Source organism: Schistocerca americana, chromosome 3, assembly GCF_021461395.2.
Source record: "Schistocerca americana isolate TAMUIC-IGC-003095 chromosome 3, iqSchAmer2.1, whole genome shotgun sequence".
Classification (NCBI taxonomy): domain Eukaryota; kingdom Metazoa; phylum Arthropoda; class Insecta; order Orthoptera; family Acrididae; genus Schistocerca; species Schistocerca americana.
The window spans coordinates 774,686,151-774,711,954 of record NC_060121.1 but is presented as its reverse complement, the minus strand read 5'-3'; the positions used below and the strand labels follow the sequence as shown (position 1 = coordinate 774,711,954).

At 37.4% G+C, this 25,804-nt stretch overlaps 1 protein-coding gene across 3 annotated transcripts in view; it reads left to right on the top strand.

The window, feature by feature from the left end:
- LOC124605085 (MOB kinase activator-like 2) overlaps positions 1 to 25,503 on the top strand; it is a 380,913-nt gene extending 355,410 nt beyond the window's left edge. For all 3 annotated transcript variants that reach the window (XM_047136535.1, XM_047136534.1, XM_047136533.1), the window contains exons 4-5: positions 18,853 to 18,977; positions 19,583 to 25,503. In XM_047136535.1, coding sequence (XP_046992491.1) covers positions 18,853 to 18,977; positions 19,583 to 20,097 — 640 coding nt within the window. In that variant the 3' untranslated portion in view covers positions 20,098 to 25,503. The remainder of the gene's footprint in view (positions 1 to 18,852; positions 18,978 to 19,582) is intronic.
- Positions 25,504 to 25,804: the final 301 nt, after the last annotated feature.

The following is a 25,804-nucleotide window of genomic DNA, read 5'->3' as shown; positions in this document are numbered from 1 at the left end:
TGGACACTCTTTTCTTATATACTTCATTTATTACCATCTGTGCTACTTTTCCAATATTACTGATTTTGCGTACTGGTTTCCTTTGTTTTGTGTAGTTTGTTATGAAGTACTACAGTTTGATGTCCATAAATAGAATGTACGGGTCCTTCAAATTTTCTTTTAATTTGATAATTTTTTTATAGAAGCTTAAGATCTTTGCAGTTGCCTTGTTTTCTTATTGTTTTTACCACATTGTGTGCCTTATTAAAGCTATGAATAAATATTTTGTACTTTTCATTAACATCATCTGTCTCGTACAACGGCTGCCAGTCTATGTGTGCAAGAACCTCGTTAACACTGTGTGGTGCTGTATATTGATCTCTAGTACTCTGTGGATTGAGTTCTGTGGTCATACAGATCATTTTCAGTAGTTCTAACTTCTGATTATTTCCTTTTTAAATGTGCAAGAACAATGTATATACATATGTGCAAAAATCGCGTTGTATCAATGTCAAGCATTACAAAAATCCTTATTATTGTTACTAATCATCATTAGCCGTAAGAAGTTTTTCAGTTACAGTATCTGTACAATATATATACGATGCTCCATCTCACATAAGCATGGAAACACAAATTGGATAATGGAGCTCAATACAAACACTGTAGTTATTGTTTACCAGATCCAGTAAATCAATAATACAGTATAATATCGGAGTTTAAAAGTGTCTAGATGTTAACCATTAACATGGCATATGTTTACTTTGTGACACAGCCTGGGATGTGGGATGTTTTCTACTCAGTCATAAAAAACAGCTCCTCTGGCCAAAATGTATATCATGATTGACAACTTAATGAACTTAAAAGTGAATTATTGCAATAGTGACCAGTAAGATTACAGTTGTTAATTGTTTGTGAGTGAACATAAGCTGTGCTGAAAGCATATTGTTACCTTCATTTCCAGTTACATTAATGTTTTTACCAGCAGCAGGAAATGGATGACATGCTGCAGATAAAACATTAATGTAATAAGAAACATTAGCAATATGGAGTTGGGCATGAATGCCTGAAACTGGTAATGGCACTGAAATACAGCATTTCAAGAATATGGTTTTTTATGTGCATTTGCTGTGAATGAGAGTGGTTACAGAATTCTTCAAGTTTCAGGCAGTTTTCTTTATTGCTAGCATTCTGTAAATAACTCCTCAAGTTTATTTTGTGCGATTTTCATCCAGTTTAATGATTTCTGTTGAAACACCAGTACATCAGAGTGCCTCCCTCCCTTTATACCTTGAAGAGTTTTATTTACCTCATTTGACCTAACTGTGGGAATACCGTTATTTTCATTACTACATGTCCATGTTTTTGATTCATGTCTCTTGAAGTGCACACATGTTTGAAGAGATGTTTGAATGCTTGTACATTTTAATTAATCCACTTTGTCTGTACTTCATCGTAATGCAAGCGAGTTGGTTCATATATATTTGTGTTCTACAAAACTGCTCAAGTGTCTAAACAAATCTCTGTTCGCATTGCAGATGAAAAAGCTAGCATACTTTGGTTACATTCATTCTGCGTCATACGGGATCCTTTTATGGAGTAACTCATCAAACGAAGCTTAAGTCCAAAAATGTGCAGTACAAATACTTCAAGATGTGAACTCAGTAATGTCCTGTTTAAGAAACTAGGAATACTAATGGTTGCTCCCCAATATATTTATTCCTTAAAGAAATTTATCTTTAAAAATATCTCTCTCTTCTCAATACAACAACTCAGTTCCTAGAATCAAAATTATAAATAAGAATAATGTTCACAAAGCTTTAAAGTCACATGCTAGTTTGGTTCAGAAAGGTGCCCATTATTCAGGAATCACATTTTCGGTAAGAATGTGTTGTATGTTTGGTGCCCTCCAGTATCAATAATCATGTGTTTGATGTATGTTGCTTTTTTATGGTAGTTTATTTTATTGGGCAAATTTTGGGCATCCACCCATCATCAGCAGTACCTGTTTTACAGAAGACAAATATTTCTTATAATATGTTATTTATAGTATACAATATTTTAGGATATTTGGTTTTATTTATACATATGCATATACACTTGAGCCAAAGAAACTAGTATACCTGCCTAATATCATGTAGGACCGCCGCGAGTACGCTGAAGTGCCACAAAATGACGTGGCGTGGACTCGACTAATGTCTGAAGTAGTACTGGAGGGAATTGACGCCATGAATACTGCAGGGCTGTGCCCATAAATCCATAAGAGTATGAGGGGGTGGAGTTCTCTTGTGAACAGCACATTGCAAAGCATCCATGATATGCTCAATAATGTTCATGTCGGGGGAGTTTGGTGGCCAGTAAGTGTGTAAACGCATAAGAGTGTTCCTGGAGCTACTCTGTAACAATTCTGTATATGGGGGGTGTTACATTGTCCTGCTGGAATGGCCCAAGTCCGTCAGAAAGCACAAATGACAAGAGTGGATGCAGGTGATCAGACAGGATACTTATGTACGTGTCACCTGTCAGCGTCATATCTAGACGGTCCCATATCACTCCAACTACACATGCCCCACACCATTACAAAGCCTCCACCAGCTTGACCAGTCCCTTGCTGACATGCGAGGTCCATGGATTCTAGAGGTTGTCCCCATTTGAAACAAGACTCATGTGACCTGGCTTCCAGTCATTAACAGTCCAACGTCAGCGTTGACGGGCCCAGGTGAGGCATAAATCTTTGTGTCTTGCAGACATCAAGGGTACACAAGTGGGCTTTTGGCTCCAAAAGCCTGTACCAATGATGTTTCGCTGAATGGTTCACATGCTGACACTTGTTGATGTCCCAGTATTGAAATCTGCAGCAATTTGCAGAAGAGTTGCACTTCTGTCATGTTTTACAATGATCTTCAGTTATTGTTGGTCCTGTTCTTGCAGGAGTTTTTCTGGCCGCAGCAGTGTTGGACATTTGATGTTTCACCAGATTCCTGATCACTCGTGAATTGGTCGTACAGGAAAATCCCCACTTCATCGCTACCTCGGAGGTGGTATGTCCCATTGCTCGTGTGCCGACTATAATGCCACATTCAAATTCACTGAAATCTTGATAACCTGCCATTGTAGGAGCAGTAACAGTTCTGACAACTGCGCCAAACACTTGTCTTACATAAGCGTTGCCGACCGCAGTGCTGTATTCTGCCTGTTTACATATCTCTGTATTTGAATATGCATGCATATACCAGTTTCTTTGGCACTTCAGTGTATATGAAATCAGGATAAGAAATTTTTATGAGAATATCTGATATCAGTTGCAATTAATGTAGATGCAAATATATATATTCATTGTGTACCATAGCCTATTATAATGTTGCTTCCATGGAGCTATAATAAGGGGTGGTAGTACTACAGAATTTTGTTGTATGTTGCTTTGAAGCCAGCACGACGATTTTACATGCCCCAGAACATTAGCATACTACTGTTTACATTGCATCTTGTTCTTAATTTCTGTCATGTGAACACAAGAGTTGTTTTAAATACAGTACTTTCGTGAAAATCGTAGTGTCAGAAAGACATTTTCAGTTGTTTTCCTGGTCTAAATGCTTATTTGATCCAGTAATGTGATGCATTTTGCCTTGTTGATGTAACTTTCTTTTCGTTATATGTTTTGAATAAATTTTATTATGTGAAAAAGACTATTTTCATAATCTAGCATTTTCCTTAATACAGACAGCTGAAACTGATTTTTGGTTTGAGTCTTTTTCCTGAGAAAGCTGAGAAGATATTTTGCTGTGTTTAGCCAGTTTCCAGCCTTTCCTTGTCACAGCATTCACGAAGAGAAGTCAAATGACAGAAATAAAACCACTACAGTAAAAGTAAACAGCACAATCAAAATTCCATGTATATAAAAGACAGTATTGCTTTAACGAATCCATTTACAAATGAAAGGATATTCCTTTACACTTCAGACTATATTCATAATGTAATTGGGTAGATAAAAGATCTACTCACCCAGCAGAGGCAGGAGAACGCACAATTTTCCTTCTCATCCCGTCTGGTAAGTTTCGCCTGACCCGGGATTCTGGGACTTCTCTGAACTCTGCCCCTTTCCTTAAACCTCACAAGTCCTTTTCCTTCACCTGCCTTCTTCAACCTGGAACCCTTCTGCCAGGATGAGGAGCTACAGGCTGCAAAAACCTGCATACGTAACACCTTTCGTATTTGTGTTTTCCTGCTGTCGCTTGATGAGCAGAGTTTTTATCTGTCCAATTACATTATGTTTTGGAAAAATTCATTATTTTCATTGATATGTTAGACTGTAGTCAAAATGATTATCACACCCATAAATGATGCAATTTTGATCGAAACACTTCCACCAGAAGCTGTTGTTTGGGACAGTTAATATGGCAGACATTAGCCTCAAGTTGTGACACCATGATAGTTACCCTTATTATGCTTCCAAAGTTTCTTCTAATTTTTATTATGTCCATTAACTGAAGAAAATTGTGTTGTATGCTAAAGAATAATAGTGACTTTTTTATCATTTTTTTTCGTTTCTTAGATCAATCTGTTCATTTAAAATAATGTCAGGATGTTTGATTATATATTTGAAAATTCCTATTTCCTACCAAATATTTAGTAAACTGCCTTTTTTGGCAGTATGTAAGACTGATAGGCATTGTGTCATATCACTGGCCATGCGGTTTTGCTCTTTTATGTGGTGTGATGTAAATGAAGATGTTCTTTAAAACTTGTTTTTAAATATATAAATAATGAATCATTCTGACATTTTAAACAAACTGACTAATCTTTAAAAAAATCTTTAAAAATTTCACTAGTATTCTTTAGCTACAACTCATATCTTTGTTCTGTCGATAGAGATAATACAAATTAGAAGTAACATCTATGGTATATAAAAAATAATTATGTTCACATGTACAGTAATTACCACTGGCAATCACATGATAAAAGTATAGTAATCACACCCAATAAATGAGAATTAGCTGAGGAAGGTGTAAATAGCGTCATTCAGAAATTTTTAAGTGGTTCTCTGCAAATGGACTCTCACTAAATTTTGATAAAAACCAGTATATAAAGTTCTGTCCAATAAACGGCACAACACCATTGATAAATATAGACTTCAGACAGATGTCTGTTCCTGAGGCAGAATATTCAAATTTCTGGGTGTATGCATTGATGAGAAATTGAATTGTAAGAAACACAGTGATGATCTGCTGAAATGTTAGTAGGTTCAGCAATTTGTGGTATTAGGATTACTGCAAATTTTGGTGATACACATCAGTGAATTAACTTACTATGCTTATTTTCGTTCACTGCTTTCGTATAGTATCATATTTTGGGGTAGTTCATCTTTAAGAGAAAAAGTATTTATTGCAGAAAAGGATGTAATCAGAATAATAGCTGGAGCCCACTCAAGAGCACCTTGCAGACATTTGTTTAAGGAATTAGAGATATTCACAGTACCTTTGCAATACATATATTCACTTATGAAATTTGTTATTAATAACCTATTCCAATTCAAAAATAGTAGCAAAGTGCGTAACTACAACACTAAAAGAAAGGATGATCTCCACTATTCTGGGTTAAACGTGACTTTGGCACAGAAAGGAGTGAATTGTGCTGCCACAAAAATCTTTGGTTATTTACCAAATAGCATTAAAAAAGAAATTAAAAAAATTTCTGAATGACAATTTCTTCTTCTCAGTAGATGAATTTTTAGATATGATGTAGTAATTAAAAGATTATATTGTGTAATCAAAATGTATGATGAGATAAAAGGGATGAAAGAAATTATTCACATAGTGAAGGGAGACGAAAATTTAATAGTCGTGGACGACTGGAATTCGATAGTAGGAAAAGGAAGAGAAGGAAATGTAGTAAGTGAATACGGATTGGGTGTAAGAAATGAAAGACGAAGCCGCCTGGTAGAATTTTCACAGAGCATAACTTAATCATAGCTAACACTTGCTTCAAGAATCATGAAAGAAGGTTGTATACATGGAAGAAGCTTGGAGATACTAGAAGGTATCGGATAGATTATATGATGGTAAGACAGAGATTTAGGAACCAGGTTTTAAATTGTAAGACAGTAGGTAAAAAGACGAAGGCTAGTAGAAATCCTTGGGTGACAGAAGAAATACTGAATTTAATTGATGAAAGGAGAAAATATAAAAATGCAGTAAATGAAACAGGCAAAAAGGAATACAAATGTCTCGAAAATGAGATCGACAGGAAGTGCAAAATGGCTAAGAAGGGATGGACAGAGGACAAATGTAAGGATTTAGAGGCTTATCTGACTAGGGATAAGATAGATACTGCCTACAGGAAAATTAAAGAGACTTTTGGAGAAAAGAGAACCACTTGTATGAATATCAAGAGCTCAGATGGAATCACAGTTCTAAGCAAAGAAGGGAAAGCAGAAAGGTGGAAGGAGTGTATAGAGGGTCTATACAAGGGCGATGTACTTGAGGACAATATTATGGAAATGGAAGAGGATGTAGATGAAGATGAAATGGGAGATATGATACTGTGCGAAGAGTTTGACAGAGCAATGAAAGACCTAAGTCAAAACAAGGCACCGGGAGTAGACAACATTCCATTAGAACTACTGACAGCTTTGGGAAAGCAGGTGTTGCCAGATGTGAAAATTACCGAACTATCAGTTTAATAAGTCATGGCTGCAAAATACTAATGCAAATTCTTTACAGACGAATGGAAAAACTGATAGAAGCCGACCTCGGGGAAGATCAGTTTGGATTCCGTAGAAATACTGGAACACATGAGGCAATACTGACCCTACGACTTATCTTAGAAAATAGATTAAGGAAAAGCAAACCTACATTTCTAGCATTTGTAGACTTGAGAAAGCTTTTGACAATGTTGACTGGAATACTCTCTTTCAAATTCTGAAAGTGGCAGGGGTAAAATACAGGGAGCGAAAGGCTATTTACAATTTGTACAGAAACCAGATGGCAGTTATAAGAGACGAGGGGCATGAGAGGGAAGCAGTGTTTGGGAAGGGAGTGAGACAGGGTTGTAGCCTCTCCTCGATGTTATTCAATCTGTATATTGAGCAAGCAATAAAGGAAACAAAAGAAAAATTTGGACTAGGTATTAAAATCCATGGAGAAGAAATAAAAACTTTGAGGTTCGCCAATGACATTGTAATTCTGTCAGAGACAGCAAAGGGCTTGGAAGAGCAGTTAAATGGAATGGACAGTGTCTTGTAAGCAGGATATAAGGTGAACATCAACAAAAGCAAAACGAGGATAATGGAATGTATTCGAATTAAATCGGGTGATGCTGCGGGAATTGGATTAGGAAATGAGACACTTAAAGTAGTAAAGGAGTTTTGCTATTTGGGGAGCAAAATAACTGATGATGGTCGAAGTAGAGAGGGTATACAATGTAGACTGGCATTGGCAAGGAAAGCGTTTGAGAAAGTATTTATATGGAGTGTAGCCATGTATGGAAGTGAAACGTGGATGATAAATAGTTTGAACAAGAAGAGAATAGAAGCTTTCGAAATGTGGTGCTACAGAGAGAATGCTGAAGATTAGATGGGTAGATCACATAACTAATGAGGAGGTATTGAATAGAATTCGGGAGAAGAGTAGTTTTTGGCACAACTTGACTAGAAGAAGAGATCGGTTGGTAGGACGTACTCTGAGGCATCAAGGGATCATCAATTTAGTATTGGAGGGCAGCGTGGAGGGTAAAAATCGTAGAGGGGGACTAAGAGATGGATACGCTAAACAGATTCAGAAGGATGTAGGTTGCAGTAGGTACTGGGAGATGAAGAAGTTTGCACAGAATAGAGTAGCATGGAGAGCTGCATCAAACCAGTCTCAGAACTGAAGACGACGACAACAACAACAACAACAACAACAACAATCAAAACTTATGTTAAACTGACACATTCCACATCATTATGAAATGTCATATTCATGATCTGTGTAACAAGTATTAATGTAATGTAAATAGCCTTTTAAAAATTCTTATGCTGATTGTATACAGAGGGTGCCCCAGGAGAAATTGCAGTAGTTGGGGACATGACAGGAACAGAACATTCAAAGCAAAAAAAAAAATCTGGCGAACAAGGGCTCTAAAGTTCATGTCTTAAAAGCTGTGAGCACTTCTTCAGTGAAAGATATATGTTTGACAGTAGTGAACATGAACGTGAACATGAACATGAGCTCATAGCTCGTAAGAGAATTACGCATTTTAGCATTCATGTTTTTATACATTGTTTGTTTTCATGATGCCTTCAATACTTCATAATTTGCTTCTATCCCCTGGTGTGTCCAAAATGTTTGAAGATTGCTGCTGTTATCAATAAGCGTTTGTACCCGACTTCCTCTATAAATTTTCTTTATGGCAGCAACAGCACCCTGATCCATTAGCTGTATTAAGGCTGTCAGAAGTGTCATCCTGTCATCTAATTTCAGAACATTTTCATTTGGGTGTGATGGTGCATTTCCAGTAACAATACAGCCCTGGCAGACAGACCCTTCAACATTAACTGTTCTTGCTCCTATGACACAAAGCAATTATGGAACCATGTTTTGAAATATTGTGTGGTCCATCCAGGCACCTTTCTGGTAAAAAGAATGAACAGGTAAATTGCACACATCTTTTCCTTTGAAACAACATGGTGTTTTAGTTTTATTTGCTATGCCATGCTTAACTTTGTGACCCCACACAGTTAGCACAACACAACACAGTTATTCTTTCCTTGCTTGGTTTATAACCAGGTGCACTATGCACCATTTTTGAAAACTAGCATCTTTGTTGATAGACACTTCCAAAACAAACCAATTTTGACTGTGTTTTATCCCCACTTAACGTTTTTCCTGGAGAGCTCCCTTCCGGGTGCCATGGTGCTGTTTAAATCTTGTTAACCAAGACTTCAGTCCCCAAGGTATGAAGAAAAATTGGGCCTGTTGGGCACATATTGGGCCAGATGCTTGTGTGCCATTTGCTCTTTTCTGTTGAAGCTATTCAAACATGGCTTTATCCAGTTCTGTTTATGTAGACATTTTCATAGCATTTTGCTTTGACATACCTTTAGAAGAGTCAGAACTAGCAGGTTGAATTATTTTGTCTTCGTTTTACTGAATGTCACAGATCGTAGTTTCAACTACATTGTAAATCAATGCCAGATTCACATACCAGTACCATCTTCTTTGAGTTCTTGTATGATTTCCAGTTTCTGCTGTATCGTCAACAAAATATGTTTTCATTTTTCAAACATTTTTCTTAACAAAATGTGTTTTCACTTTTCAAACATTTTTCAGCACTAACAGAAACCAATGACTGTCTTCTGCAACACTTACAGTCCAGCCTTGCAATGTTCGTACCAAATATTGTTTAAGACAGTGGTGTTGTAGCATGAGATATTTGTTCACCCGTGACCACTCCTGGATGGAGAAAAACTTTCAGCATCAAAAAAAGGGGGAGGAATAGGTTGTCGATAATCGAGAGTTTACTGTAGTATGAATAACACACTGTAAGACATATTTGTCTTCTGTAATAAAAATTCTGCCAATGGTAAGGCGAACGCCCAAAACTTGTCCAATAAAATAAACTACCAACAAAAAGCAACTTAAATCAAATACATTATTAATATGACATATTTGCTCATTTTCAACAACTTCCCAGTGGCTGTAAAAAGTTTAACCACTCATAAAGTTCAGTTTATGAGGAGTTCAGAGGATTAAAACTACTTTTGCTCCATTGACTAATTTTGTAGCAGAACTGACAGATTGATATACATTACTGATAATATCAGATAGTGCAAGTATTATCTACAGTGCATGTTACAATAGCCTAGGAATTATATATGCAGCTCGGTGTATTCAACATTTACATTTTTTGTGACGAGTTCTTTTATTATGTTTTAAATGAAAATATTTTTGAGATTTTCTTACTTATTCCACATCCATGAGGACCATTCCACATGACATCTGAGGAAGAAACATTTTATACTTTGTTTCTATGTAAATATTTATTGTGTGTTCGTGCTTTCTGTATCTTGGAGGATCTGTTCACTGTGGATCTGTTGGAATGTAAATGCTTGTAATCTAATCTAAACTTTGTTTTTAAAAGAATTCGAGGTATTTTCTCTGAGAGTATCTCAACATCTGAAATGTTCTCTTTAATTTTCTTCTTTACTAGAAACAGGTAAATCATCAGGCAGGAGATTGGTTCAGATACCAAAATATGTTACTAGACATGGTCCTATTCGAGGTGGTATGCCGTTGCATTACTCTGACGTTTGAACACAGCCAGTTATTGGGGACTCATAATTTAAGGTGGATTCCAAAAGATGATGCAACTTGACATTTTTCACATTAATAAGCATTGCCAGAGGTGGAAAAAGTGATACATGACAGATGAAGTTCATAAGTCTGACTGAAGGTTGAGCCAGAGGCCTTTGGATACATATTCTATCACTTTGTCACTGGACCATTGAGTCACATTTCTTATTTACCACAAAGCTTAAACCATAATTTCCTCCCTGTAGTAAAACATATGACTATATCCCATTTGATCTTATACAACTCCAGTATCTATCTTGAGAGCTCTGGAACTTATTTTTTTGCAAAATGAAAAGAATTGGAATTGATTGGACTCTTACGGGGAGTTTCTGGTCGAAAGGCATGAAAAATCAAAGTTTAGAATTTTTTCTTACAAAGGTTGTTTTAATTAAAACGAAAGTTTTTCCACTTTATTAAAGGTACATTTGTGTATGAAAAATGTTTGTATCTCATAACAAATTAAATATGACATCAGCAGCAGCCTGTATCAAAGTAAGCACCTCACAGCATGTCCTGATTTGCACAAAGCATTGTACAGACTTGTGGCTATTTCTTAAACTCATAAAAATAGGAAACTCTTAAACTGGAATGAATTTGGGAGCCAGCACCTCAAAAAGGTAAAAATGGCAGCTATTTGCAAATATGTCCATTTCTCGGGATGCTTTTCTAACCTCAAATGTTTGAAAAGGTATTTAAAATTCATCTACAAAGATAGCTCTTGCTAAGGCCCCTAAATTTAATTATCTTTCACTTCAAAAAATCAAATTAATTGGTTATAAAAGAGGGAAACATTCCACGTGGGAAAAATATATCTAAAAACAAAGATGATGTAACTTACCAAACGAAAGCGCTGGCATGTTGATAGACACACAAACATACACACACAATTCAAGCTTTCGCAACCAATGGTTGCTTCATCGGGAAAGAGGGAAGGAGAGGGAAAGATGAAAGGATGTGGGTTTTAAGGGAGAGGGTAAGGAGTCATTCCAGTCCCGAGAGCGGAAAGACTCACCTTAAGCGCGCGCCCACACACACACACACACACACACACACATTTGTAAAGGCAAAGAGTTTGGGCAGAGATGTCAGTCGAGGCGGAAGTACAGATGCAAAGATGTTGTTGAATGACGGGTGAGGTATGAGTGGCGGCAACTTGAAATTAGCGGAGGTTGAGGCCTGGTGGGTAATGGGAAGAGAGGATATACTGAAGGGCAAGTTCCATCTCTGGAGTACTGACAGGTTGGTGTTAGTGGGAAGTATCCAGATAACCCGGATGGTGTAACACTGTGCCAAGATGTGCTGGCCGTGCACCAAGGCATGTTCAGCCACAGGGTGATCCTCATTACCAACAAACACTGTCTGCTGTGTCCATTCATGCGAATGGACAGTTTGTTGTTGGTCATTCCCACATAGAAAGCTTCACAGTGTAGGCAGGTCAGTTGGTAAATCACGTGGGTGCTTTCACATGTGGCTCTGCCTTTGATCGTGTACACCTTCCGGGTTACAGGACTGGAGTAGGTTGTGGTGGGAGGGTGCATGGGACAGGTTTTACACCGGGGGCGGTTACAAGGGTAGGAGCCAGAGGGTAGGGAAGGTGATTTGGGGATTTCATAGGGACGAACCAAGAGGTTACGAAGGTTAGATGGACGCCGGAAAGACACTCTTGGTGGAGTGTGGAGGATCTCATTTCAGGGCAGGATTTGAGGAGTCATATCCCTGCTGGAAAGCCACATTCAGAGTCTGATCGAGTCCCAGAAAGTATCCTGTCACAAGTGGGGCACTCAATCTGGAACCACAACACCCTAATTCAGTAGTTAATCTTTCCTCCAAACCTCTCTCCCAATCCGAAACCTCTGTCCTATCCAAAGGCCTCACCTTCAGCCCTACTCCCAGATTCAAACAAACAGCCCTCGTCAAAGATTTACTGTCATACACTCATACTCTCTGCTGGAAATATCACTTTGCCATGAAGAAAAATGATCCTAATCCTACTCCTAATGATACAACTCCCCAAGAAACTATCCAAATTGAACCCTGCCTGGGACAGTTCCGTCCTCCGTCACAGCGGGACCCACCTCCTCTTCCCCAAAATCACCCTCTCCAAACCTTCCAGGAATTTCTCACTTCCAGCCTTGCCTCTCAATCCTTCTTAAAAGACCTTAATCCGACTCCCAACATCACGACTGCTGAAGCCCAGGCTATCCGTGATCAGAAGGCTGACTGATTCATTGTCATTCTTCCGGCGGACAAGGGTTCCATGACCATGGTACTTGATCATCGGGAGTATGTGGCTGAGGGACTGCGTCAGCTTTCAGACAACACTACATACAAAGTTTGCCAAGGTAATCCCATTCCTGATGTCCAGGCGGAGCTTCAAGGAATCTTCAGAACCTTAGGCCCCCTACAAAACCTTTCACCTGAATCCATCAACCTCCTGACCCAACCGACACCCCGCACCCCTACCTTCTACCGACTTCCTAAAATTCACAAACCCAATCATCCCAGCCGCCCCATTGTAGCTGGCCGTCCCATTGTAGCTGGTTACCAAGCCCCCACAGAACATATCTCTGCCTACGTAGATCAACACCTTCAGCCCATTACATGCAGTCTCCCATCCTTCATCAAAGACACCAACCACTTTCTCGAATGCCTGGAATCCTTACCCAATCTGTTACCCCCGGAAACCATCCTTGTAGGCATTGGTGCCACTTCCATATACACAAATATTCCGCTCGTCCAGGGCCTCGCTGCGATGGAGCACTTCCTTTTATGCCGATCACCTGCCACCCTACCTAAAACCTCTGTCCTCATTACCTTAGCCAGCTTCACCCTGACCCACAGCTTCTTCACTTTTGAAGGCCAGACATACCAACAATTAAAGGGAACAGCCATGGGTACCAGGATGGCCCCCTCTTACGCCAACCTATTCATGGGTCGCTTAGAGGAAGCCTTCTTGGTTACCCAGGCCTGCCGACCCAAAGTTTGGTACAGATTTATTGATGACATCTTTATGATCTGGACTCACAGTGAAGAACAACTCCAGAATTTCCTCTCCAATCTCAACTCCTTTGGTTCCATGAGATTCACCTGGTCCTACTCCAAATCCCATGCCACTTTCCTTGACTTTGACCTCCATCTTTCCAATGGCCAGCTTCACACATCCGTCCACATCAAACCCACCAACAAGCAACAGTACCTCCATTATGACAGCTGCTACCCATTCCACATCAGACGGTCCCTTCCCTACAGCCTAGGTCTTCGTGGCAAACGAATCTGCTCCAGCCCGGAATCCCTGAACCATTACACCAACAACCTGAAAACAGCTTTCGCATCCCGCAACTACCCTCCCGACCTGGTACAGAAGCAAATTACCAGAGCCACTTCCTCATCCCCTCAAACCCAGAACATCCCACAGAACAACCCCAAAAGTGCCCCACTTGTGACAGGATACTTTCCGGGACTGGATCAGACTCTGAATGTGGCTCTCCAGCAGGGATACGACTTCCTCAAATCCTGCCCTGAAATGAGATCCATCCTTCATGAAATCCTCTCCACTCCACCAAGAGTGTCTTTCTGCCATCCACCTAACCTTCGTAACCTCTTAGTTCATCCCTATGAAATCCCCAAACCACCTTCCCTACCCTGTGGCTCCTACCCTTGTAACTGCTACCTGTGTAAAACCTGTCCCATGCACACTCCCACCACCACCTACTCCAGTCCTGTAACCCGGAAGGTGTACACGATCAAAGGCAGAGCCACGTGTGAAAGCACCCACGTGATTTACCAACTGACCTGCCTACACTGTGAAGTTTTCTATGTGGGAATGACCAGCAACAAACTGTCCATTCGCGTGAATGGACACAGGCAGACAGTGTTTGTTGGTAATGAGGATCACCCTGTGGCTGAACATGCCTTGGTGCACGGCCAGCACATCTTGGCACAGTGTTACACCATCCCGGTTATCTGGATACTTCCCACTAACACCAACCTGTCAGTACTCCGGAGATGGAACTTGCCCTTCAGTATATCCTCTCTTCCCATTACCCACCAGGCCTCAACCTCCGCTAATTTCAAGTTGCCGCCACTCATACCTCACCTGTCATTCAACAATATCTTTGCCTCTGTACTTCCGCCTCGACTGACATCTCTGCCCAAACTCTTTGCCTTTACAAATGTCTGCTTGTGTATGTGTATGTGCGGATGGATGTGTGTGTGTGTGTGTGTGTGTGTGTGTGTGTGTGTGAATACCTGTCCTTTTTTCCCCCTAAGGTGAGTCTTTCCGCTCCCGGGATTGGAATGACTCCTTACCCTCTCCCTTAAAACCCACATCCTTTCATCTTTCCCTCTCCTTCCCTCTTTCCTGATGAAGCAACCGTTGGTTGCGAAAGCTTGAATTGTGTGTGTATGTTTGTGTGTCTATCAACATGCCAGCGCTTTTGTTTGGTAAGTTACATCATCTTTGTTTTTAGATATAAATTAATTGGTTAATCTGTTAAGGCTCTAGACCACTTCATGCACTGAAAAATGTTGGGAGAAAAATGCTTTTAAAGTTTGCAGTAACAAAAGAAGCTTTGTTTCATAACTTAAGGTTAATCTGCAATTCCAGGACCATAGCAGCATCCTTCCTCTTCTTCAAACATGCTACGGTTCAGAATTTGGTACTGTACTTTACCAGTCCAGGTTCTTTTAACAGACTGAGACATTCCATGCTCTGCAGTAGCCGTGTGTTTCATGTTAGATAACACCATGAAGTTTTTACTGTTCATCCCTATGACAATTCCTGATGCGTTCGTGGTCTTAAGAATATATGAACAAGTAACCTTCATTGAATGTACCTGCAACTATATATGCTTCTGTTTCAACAGTTTTTACCCCACAGTGAAGAGGGATTGGTACAAATTTCAAAATGCATGCATCAAAGCTCTCATCATATTGCATGTGGTATCAGCATATGTTTTAAGCAAATCGTCATTGGACAAGAATTCATGCACTGGTCAAAACGTTTCTTGAACTAATTTATCGAGCACCTGCAGCTGCCTATATTCCGGTCGGTGCACAGTTCCATTCATCATGCTATAAGTTCTAAAGTACTTTCACAGTCAAAAAATCCATTTGCAGTCGCAATCCATATACGCCATAAATGAAATTATGTAAAACATATAAAGATTCCATTTTTTATCAGCCTCAACAAGAACCTCCCCTGAAGATCCATATTGTCTACTTAACCAAACTTTGTGTGGCAAGGTTTGGGCTCAGAAGTAAATGGGCATACCTCACACTGTGAAACCATTGCCTGAGTCTTGCAAGCTATGTCAGCCAGTAAACTTTAACCGGGGCAAGATTAACAATGTCCCCAGAACTTGCATGCGCAGTATGGCCTCAGTTAACCCTTCCCTTGATGTAATGGTCTCCAAACACCCAAGGCAAGACATGAGAATAGTACAATATTTTGACAGAACTGTGCTCACAGCAGGCTCAGCCCACATATGAATGCTTCTGACACTCACAGCCTGGGATCAACACAACTGTTATGCATGGTAACTATGTTTTAACAAGGATATCAGGTCATCAGTCAATATCGTCTCTTAGCAGCCACTCTTTGTGTCCTTCTTAACCCATCAGCGCCGGAATTAATTTTTTGTGATTTTTTAAAAAAATTGCGTTATTATGAATGTAAAAGGCATAAATTACACAACAGAGTTGTTTTGACGAAAGTCATTACCACCATTAGCGAGATATTTGATGTTGCCATATGGCAACGCTAGGCGCTTTCACTACTTAAATTTATATGGATTACAACTGCAACTAAAATAAGTAGGTTATTGAAATTTCTTATTACATATACAAGTTTTGTGCAAATTTATTATTCAGTCTTCATCATACAATTGATATTTTATGACACAGTACAATTAATAATCAAAAATCAAACCTTGAACTCAGCATTATTTTACATGAAATGGAATAAAACAGTCAATACACAATCCCACATTACACTTTGAACACATTGTTCTCACAATAGATTTACAGTCCTTGTGTGCACACCTTTTCTTCTTCTTTCCTTCTGTGTGCTGGACGAGGTGGTCAGTCTTATCAAACCTAACTGAATCTTATAATGCGGTTGTCGGAACGTGCCCTTGATGCAGATGGTCTGCCGGCTCCTTTTGGTAAAGCTTGGTGTCCTTGCAAGTACGATGTTGCTACTTCTCTCTTGAAATAGTTTGGTTTCTTACCTCAGATACAGATGATTCTGATATATTTGGATGTTGTGTAGGTGTTTCAGGTACAATTGGATCATGTGCAGTACGCATTGATGGTGCCGGCGGATTACAGTGCTCATAATCAACACCGATCCTTTCATTATTTGGCATCCTTATTTCAGCATTAGCTCGTAGTTGACGAGAGGACCGGCTGTCTAATAATCTGTAAAAATAAGAAATGAAATAGCAAATCATAATAAAGTCGGCATCAGTATACAAACAATTACAAACCAATGATAGGCATACTTACCTGCCAGCATGTTAATTTCCCGAAGCTTCATCTGTGTATACATTCGGATCTGGGGGCTCAACAAACACATCACCTTCAATATCGTCATTATAAAGAATCTCCAGCGCCTCAGCAAGTGAGAAACCTCTTCCAAAACAAAAAAGAGAAAATTCATCTTTTTACTGAGTACAAGTGCCTAGCATTGCCATATGGCAACACCGACATTCGAACGGCCTAAATGAATGTAATTTATTTCACAGCAAGCAGTAACATCCAAAGAATATATATTTGCCTATTTAAAGCACAACCATACTAAAAAATCAAATTATATATCATAAGTTACTGTGTAAAACATACTTACTCGAACTTATACTCCATTTTTCTTCGTCATTCAGCAAACGATGACTTCCAATACTGCTTACGCTGCAGAATTTAAATGTATTGTTAAAACTGTTGCATTGTAGTGATCTTTACAGTCTTGCAGAACGGAATCCAGTGCTGCCAACACTTTCGCTTCATTGATGTCGTGGAATCAACGATTTTAAAAAAGTGTTACAAACATTGCCATATGGCAACGCACGGCGCTAATGGGTTAATACATGTACGTCAGAGCGTGGCAGTCATTAACTCACTGTGTTGTCTGCAGTGATTTTCAAATCCCTACCCACTTAAGTCAAATGCTGGGATGACTCCTTTGGTAGGATATGGTCAATTCCCTTCCCCTTTCAAATTATCAGCTCCATTTCTAAAAATCTCGTCAGTTGAAGTTAAACCCAGGCTTTCTCCCTTCCAAACATAGGCTTCACCTGAAAGTTCAGCTTGTTACCATTCTCTGTGTGTTTGTCTGCTCCTCTTGGTCTCTTGTTCTTACGTTCATGGTCTTGGCATTTATGTTGATTTATTGTTACAGTAACATGCTCTAATGAGCACATTTACCATCTAACTATCATTTTAATATAGCTCTCCATTGATTTTGGTTTAATTTCTGATGATAAATGTGTAATCTTTCATCAAACGATAAAACCAAGTTTGTGAGAGTGCAAATGGGCAGCATATGAGGGGGTACCCAAAATACCAGAATTATTTTTTAAAAGCTGTATATTTTACAATAGTTTACAAAATAACATTATCTCCTTCAAAATACTCTCCATTACGACTAACACATTTGCCCCACTGCAACTCATTGCCAGTTCAGTGCCGCCTGCATCGTCGACCTGGCTTGTTCTGTTCATGTGCAGTAATAGTTTTTGTTAGTGCTGTTCTGTTCTTGTTTCGTTTTTTATGATGGCAAGTTTAAGTGAACAATGCGTAGCTGTGACATTTTCTTTTTTATTCGGTAAAAATGCTGCTGAAACTGTTTTAATGTTAAAAACAGCTTACCAGAATGACGCAATGGGAAAAACTCAAGTGTACGAGTGGTTTGCTCAATTTCAAAAGGCAATGTGTCTATTGTTGACAAACCTTGTTCTGGACGTCCATCAACTGCCCTAATTGACGAAAATATTGAAACAATTCCAGTGCTTTTGTTCATAGTCTGTTGACAGGCAACTGATCAACTGTCAGAGGTTAGTGGGTTATCTTGGAGCACAGTTTGGCCTGATTTGTGGCAGACACAGGACTGAATCTTCCACCATGACAATGCACCTGCACACGTACAGCCATCTCTATTAGACACTTTTTGGCTAAAAATGGCATGGTTCCGCTGCCTCACGCACCTTACTCACCTGAGCTGGCTCCGTGTTACTTTTTCTTATTTACACACATGAAAAGGGGCATGAAAGGACACTGATTTGACATTGAAGAACTAAAGAAAACAAAAACAAAGAAGGAACTGTCAGCCATTTTTAAAGATGACTACAAAAAATGTTTCGAACAGTGGAAGCAATGATGTGCAAATATCCCAATCTTTACAGCACTTTTCACATCTGAATCAAGTGCAAATGGAAAAAAAATCACTGTTACATGTACAAATAAGCACCCGTAGTTTTTTTTTTATTTTTATTTTTTTTTTTATTTCATTGGAAATTTAATGTTAAAAGTAACGTATGATTGTTTTCAGGACCTATCTTTGGTTTGATGATAAGGGTAAGAAAGCGCGAGTTGCCGCGCCACAATATATAGATTATGTGATGACATTTACCCAGAAGACTATCAGTGATGAGACAATATTTCCTACAAAATATGGTATGTTGTCTTTGTTTTTCTATTTCAAGAATAATGTAATTGGATAGATAAAAAGTCTACTCACCAAGCAGCGTCCATCCAATTACATTATATTGTCAGAAATTGATTGTTTTCATTGTTATATTTAAAGAATAAGATTCAAATAACATTAATATCACAATTATAAGTGGCTCCTCACACACACACACACACACACACACACACACACACACACACACACACACTTATTTAGTTAACTTAACTTAACTTAACTTACTTACTTTTGGTACCAGAGCTATCTTCTCCTGGCAAAAGAGAGAAAAAGGTTGAAGTAGATAGTAGTTATTAAGGAAATTTCTGTAGGACATCCTCTCAAGGTTTTCAAAAGAAGACAGGAGGAAAGGAAACTCAATATTTTACCCTTACTTAATGTGTCTCTTTTGATATTAAATTGAAAGCCATTGCTTTTGTGACTTCCTGTTCATACCTGCCTCTTCCACCACTAAGTAAATAGAACTATTTCTATCACTGTTTGACTGTAGAGAATTTGATATGCAATCTTGTTGTTATGTTAATAGCAGAAGCTTTCTAAATATATATATTGATGATGGTTATATTGTTCACAGGAAATGAATTTCCCAGTTCATTTGAATCTATTGTTCGAAAAATCCTGAGGTTATTGTTCCATGTTTTGGCACATCTATATCACTGTCACTTCAAGGAAGTGGTTCTACTAAATTTACATGCACACCTGAACTGTGTATTTGCCCATCTGACATTATTGAATGAACGCTTTCAACTTATAGAAGTGAAGGAGACAGAAATTCTGCAAGACCTAGTGCTTGCATTAAAAGTTCACTCGGACGCTCCAGAAACGAGCACCAATGGTGAAGATGGTATCCGTGGTAATTCGGACAGTAAACAAAGTAGTGGTGATGCCACAAGTCAGTCACTTTCTGCTGGTGAAACAACACCAATGACAGCAAATAATATAGGGACTGAAAATGAGCAGGATACTGAATCAGGAACAGGGATACCAAGCAGTTCAAAGTCGGATCTGTTGACTTCTGTGTCGGAGAAAGAGGCTAAGAAAGAAGAGTCTTCAAAAAATCATGATGGTGTACAGGACGTGTCTCACTAGCTGAAATGAGAAGTGTGTTGTTAAAGTTTGGTGTTTCCAACAAGGTGAGGAGTAAGCATTTACTGTGTAGATTGAGTTAACTAGACATAGATTATAGCCAAATGAGCCAGAAGAAATAGAGCAGTTATGCAAGATGGAAGGAAGCCTTTAAAACCGTCCCATGGATCATTTGCTAGGAATTTAATGTGACAGGCTTTCTCCAACCCTGTGAGAAATATTGTGATTTGTTGTTTGAATACATTTTTTTTTATTCCAGTTGATAAAAGAATGTTTGTGAATATTTTTGTTCTGTTAATTGCAGTGAGGTACCATATAGGTTGTGACTGCTAGTTATTTAAAAGCATTGTGTTAGTATTATTTTCGGGTGTTGTTGATGAAGTGCAATTTTGGGTTGTCTATTTTACCATTGTAATATAATGTAACAACAGATTTTGTAAGTTGTGCATTTTGCCATTATTAAGCACCTACTATGTTAATTGTAAATACAAATTTATTGGTTTTGTCATAATTTTCATATAAATTCCACTCTTTTCTTCAGAAAAGAAATTATGCAGACTGCTGAAATGGCTCTCCCTGTCGACATGATAAGGGTTTAGAATGATGTGTTTCGTATGTAATTGTGCAATTTTAATCATCAAAATATTGTTAAACATATTTTGTTAATGGCGCAGTTTTATCCTTGCTTATGTGTTATACCAAAGCTATGGAAGTTAAAAAGGAAAAAAGAAAAAAAAATCTGAATATTTTTGTATGTTGCTAAGTGTTGTTAAAATGTCAGCAAACCTACCATCTTGCAGTTATGTGACAAGTAGGTCTTAAAATTAAAATATCACATACTTGCTATTGAAATCCACTCCTTTAAGAACAAAACATTGTTATAGACTAGTTTGTAAAACAAGCAATTAAATATATAAATATATATTATGTGTGTATATATCACTCACAATAATGTTGTACACTGTTACACAAGTATTTATATTATACAGAAATGCTTACTTATTGCCTTGTTAATGTTACTATAATTGTTATATAATATAAGAATATGAAGAGAGAAAGTAACTTATATAGAAGAATATGTTATCTACAGTTTCCTTAAAATAATGTCTGGCCCTTGTTTACATGAAAGTATGCATGCATTGAATATTGAATGTTAGTGGAGGAAAGATTTTAATTGTGCCACTGGTAAGCCAAAACACAAAAAGAAACTATAAGCATTATTTCATTAAATTTCCCTCTGACCTCTTTGGGGTTTCTAGTGGTGTCATACTTAAATCACTAGTTTCCCGTGATTTAATTGGATATCTTTCATTATTAAATAAACTGTGAATTTGATGTCTGTGTTTGTTTTAAGGGGCCTTCTTTTGGAAGTTTGATGTATTTTCACTAATCCGTACATTTTCACTTGCCAGCTATTACTTTCCACATAGCAAACATTCACTAAAGCTTTTTATGTGTTTTAATATTTCCCTCTGCTTCTGAAGTTTGAATGTGTCTAAAATTGATAATTTTCATCCTTTTGTAAGACGTAAAAGATTGAGTTATCAGTTTGTAGCACGTTTAGTGCATAGTTGGGAATATTATCGAACGAAGATTGATATATTACTACTGGAATTATAAGCTCTGTTCATTGAATTGTAAAATTGTAGTCTCACTTGCATTTGCCCTGTATGCAGTTTAAAGGTGTTTTTTTTTTTTTAAGGAAAAGCTAAGAGTAACGTGTTAATGCTGTTTATCGTGCAGCATACATGTTGTGTGCTTTGTTTAAGATCCATATAGCAGGAAGATCCACATAGTTCTGCTTTTTATCGCTACAGCACAAGATCCACATATTTATGTTCTGTTAAACAAATCTGTGTCAGAACAGTAATACTGTAGCTGTATTCCATACTCTGTAAACTATCAGTGGGTGTAAGCTAAACTTTATTGACAAACATCATATAATTTACAACCTAGTTACGATGTTGTTTTACAAGACTGGACTAAGTTGCTTCTCTTATCGTCTTCTTCTGCCAGGTTTGGTTGATTAATTCTGAACCCTCATGGCCTGCCTGTTATAATTTGTTGATGCAGACCTTCTACTTTAATGGCTAATGTTCTCTCATTTCATGCATTTACTTGCACTCATTTCAGTTTGTGATAAAAAATGTAGTAGCATATGTGCATTAATTTTTGCACCTAAGTCTCTCGGTGTGTCATTTCATGATCTGATTGCCGTCTTCTCCTCATAAATTTCTGTTTCAAATGGGAATAATGTGCCTCAGGGTAAACATTGGTGTCGTGAAGCTCTTGCCTTCTTTTCAGATATCACTTAAGTAGACTTTGTACTCTTTTCCTGAGATCATTTTTGCTTCATCAGGATGGTTAGACTCAAAAGCCATGTATGTACTTGCATTTACACTTATAGTCTGTCCACATCCACCAGGTATGTCAATTCAGAATAGATTTAGTAGTGTTGATGAATAGAAGTATATGAAACTGATTTTGACTTTGGGGAAAAATATTCTTAAAAACTTCACAGTTCACATTTTGATTATCTCTCTTAGTTGCCATAGTTACAGTTTGATTATTTCTCTTAATTGCCCCATTGCAGGATGGCATCCATCCAAGAAATTGTGTGTACTCCTTTAAACAAATTTTTAATATAGTTTTTTATATCTCTGTGTTTGTGCGGTGTACTTTTGATTTTTTAAAGAAATCATTTTCCATGGCTCACCAGTCAAAATAATTTTAAGTGGACAGTTGGAAGGAGCAACTATTTCAGTTTTCTTCAGGTAATACCTGCTTGTATAATCACTTAAAGATAAAGTAACATGTATTGGTGGAGATTATGTCCAAAATTTAAACTTGTAAGTTGCAATTTTATCTGTAACATTTTTTATCACTTCCATTTTTGGGCATTATTTAATGGAATCACTTTGAATAGGTTTCATTTTAACTGTTATAAATGGGAACTATGGAATCTGGTGACACTCTCCATTTGATTGTTTCATCACTGCTTTCTGTTATAAGAGATTATTTTTTGCCTTGTAATCACCATGATAACAAAGGTTTTTATTATTTTGGCAGTACATATTCCTAGAAATGCAGTTGAACAGTGTAATTTGATTCTGCTGCCAATGTGGTCTGGATGCTGAAATTATATATAGGTAGTATAGTTGTAAAAATGTAGCTTCAAAATTCACCTTATCTGAGAAAACATTTTTGTTATATTGCAGTTGACTGTGTGTAATTGCAGTAGAATCACTATGCAATTTAAAAATTTTACTGCAAGGATTTTGCCAAAATAAGTAAGAGGGTAAAGTGTCTGCCATGTGATTACAGTAGTGTTTCATTGAAAAGTAATTTACATTATTCAAGAGATAGCTTTACCTTTGATCACTCCTCATGGAAAAAAATTATCTTTTGATCCTCATGGAAAAAAATAATCTTTTGATCCTCATGGGGAAAAAATAATCTTTTGGTATATGCTTCTGGTCAATTAACCAAATGTTAAGTTTCATTTCATTTTTAATGTTGTTTTTTCATTTGATGAGATGTGAGAGCAGTGTGACAGTAGCAGAAGATGACAAAATATTTATAAATGATTTGCTTGTAGTTAGTAATATAATTGAAGTTTGTTGACACAATTCTGCACATTTGGAACTGAGTTACTGTTAAGAAGCAGTAGTAATGATAGTCTTTCTGAAAGATCTTTCCTTCACTGAACAAGTCGCAAATGCAGAACATACTTTCATGTTGCAGCCAGTTCACTTCCTGTCTAGGCCTTCCCTGTTCCAGCATGGCAAATTGTACCTGTTAGACAGACTGAGCACATTATAAGTATTTGTGATTTCTTAAGTTGTTTGTGGTTTTTTGTTCCTTTCATTTCTGATGGAAAGAAGAGTAGATCTTTGCAAACCATGTCACATTTGAAAGGTGTGAAAGTTCATTACTCAAGATGTGTTAAAGTTAGGGGTTTTTATTGATTTTTAAGTGGATTAGTTCTACCTCCTAAAATGTATTCTCATACCATCATTTCAGTTTGTGATAAATATTGAGGGGAGGGGTTGGAAACAGTATTTAATGATTTTCATTTTCTTTTCAGAAAATCATCTTATATCACTTATCCTACAGAACACAGCTTTTGTTAATCGAAAGAATTAAATAATTTATTTTTGTATAATGTAAAATGGTGAGTCACAGACTGGCCACTTATTATACATGGCAAATGAAAGTGCATTACCTCAACAGTGGGTAAATGTTTATGCAGATCTTCTGTACTGTAAGAATGCATTGAGTGTTCTGCTTTGCCATGTTTTCCCTAATCTTAAATGAATATATTTTAAGTGAATCTTAGTAAGTATGTAGCAGGCTGTGGAACTAAGTTACATTTTTTTAGTTTTGTTTGTATTTCACTGTGTAGTGTTGTTAATTGATGTATGATATGTTGATTTGAGTACTTTATGTTTAAAAAAAGATGAGTCAAAAAATGACAATTCTGGTTTATTTCTTAATTTTCTTCTTGTGTAGGAATTGTGTGTTTACTCTTTTATTTCTGCAAATTAACATATAAGTATTTGTCTGTACTTCCATCTGCATGATGCAGTAATTTATTACTGTATGATCAACTTCAAATCATGAATTTTTACTGACTAGTAGTAATGTCTGTGTCATGCCCAGAAGTGCTAATAGGACTAGATTGGTCTGTTTGCACTAAAAGTGCCCATTTGAGTACAGAGAAACCAAAAATTTTAGAATGAGAAATAAGATGTTAAATACTTGTATTTTCTGATTACTGTTGGGCATGAAGTGCTTACAGTGCGTAATATTGTAACTGTAAAAGGCTTGTAGTGAATTACCTCCATTTAATGTTGATGCTAGATCAGAAGCAGCAACTTTTTGTAGGTTTTTTCACTCTACAAAATTCAATGCAGCTTTCAAGAGGTATTTTTTTATGTGTATATATATAACTACATCAGTTTCCACAGTTTTCTCAATTGCTGAAGTAATTAAGTAACGAAAGCTCTGTTGAATACTGCCTAGTTTTACTTCAGCAGTGAACATTCTGAAATATAAAAATGATTGTCATAAATCTTTTAGCAATCTGTTTACATTTTATACTGACATTTTCTTTTTATTTTGTACTACACAAAATTCAGCACCATAAAATTAATATCTTGTTAGTACTTCACTGATCATTGTGATAGTACTTTTGGTGAAACTTCATTCATTTCTCCCTTGTTGTTATAGTGTTCTAGTGCAGTTGATGTCCTACCATTTCTATGAAATGTTATATGTGTATATTCTTTCCTCCAGTTTCTCTGTACAGTGTACTATGCTTTGCATGTTAAGTTTCAGTCTTTTGTTCTATATCTACTGTAATTATTAGTTATACTTCCTGTAATAAAATGTTGCTTTCACAGATTATTTGTCCGATCTACAGATAACCATATCCAGGAAAAACACATTCTGTAACTTTGCAAAGAATGCAAAACATTCAAGCAAAATGACACACAACATCTCTTTCTGCAGTGTAAACGTTCTAGTGTGCAACAACTCTACTGGAAGTAATTTTGAAGTATTGTGTAAGCAGTTTGTTTAGTTCATATACATTGCATAAAGCACTGCTTTGATACTGCAAAAAAACAGTTGCGATATGATTCACAGATGTGTTGTCAGTCAGGTAGAACTAGGTTGAAATTTTTTTTTTTTACAGATACGAACTGAA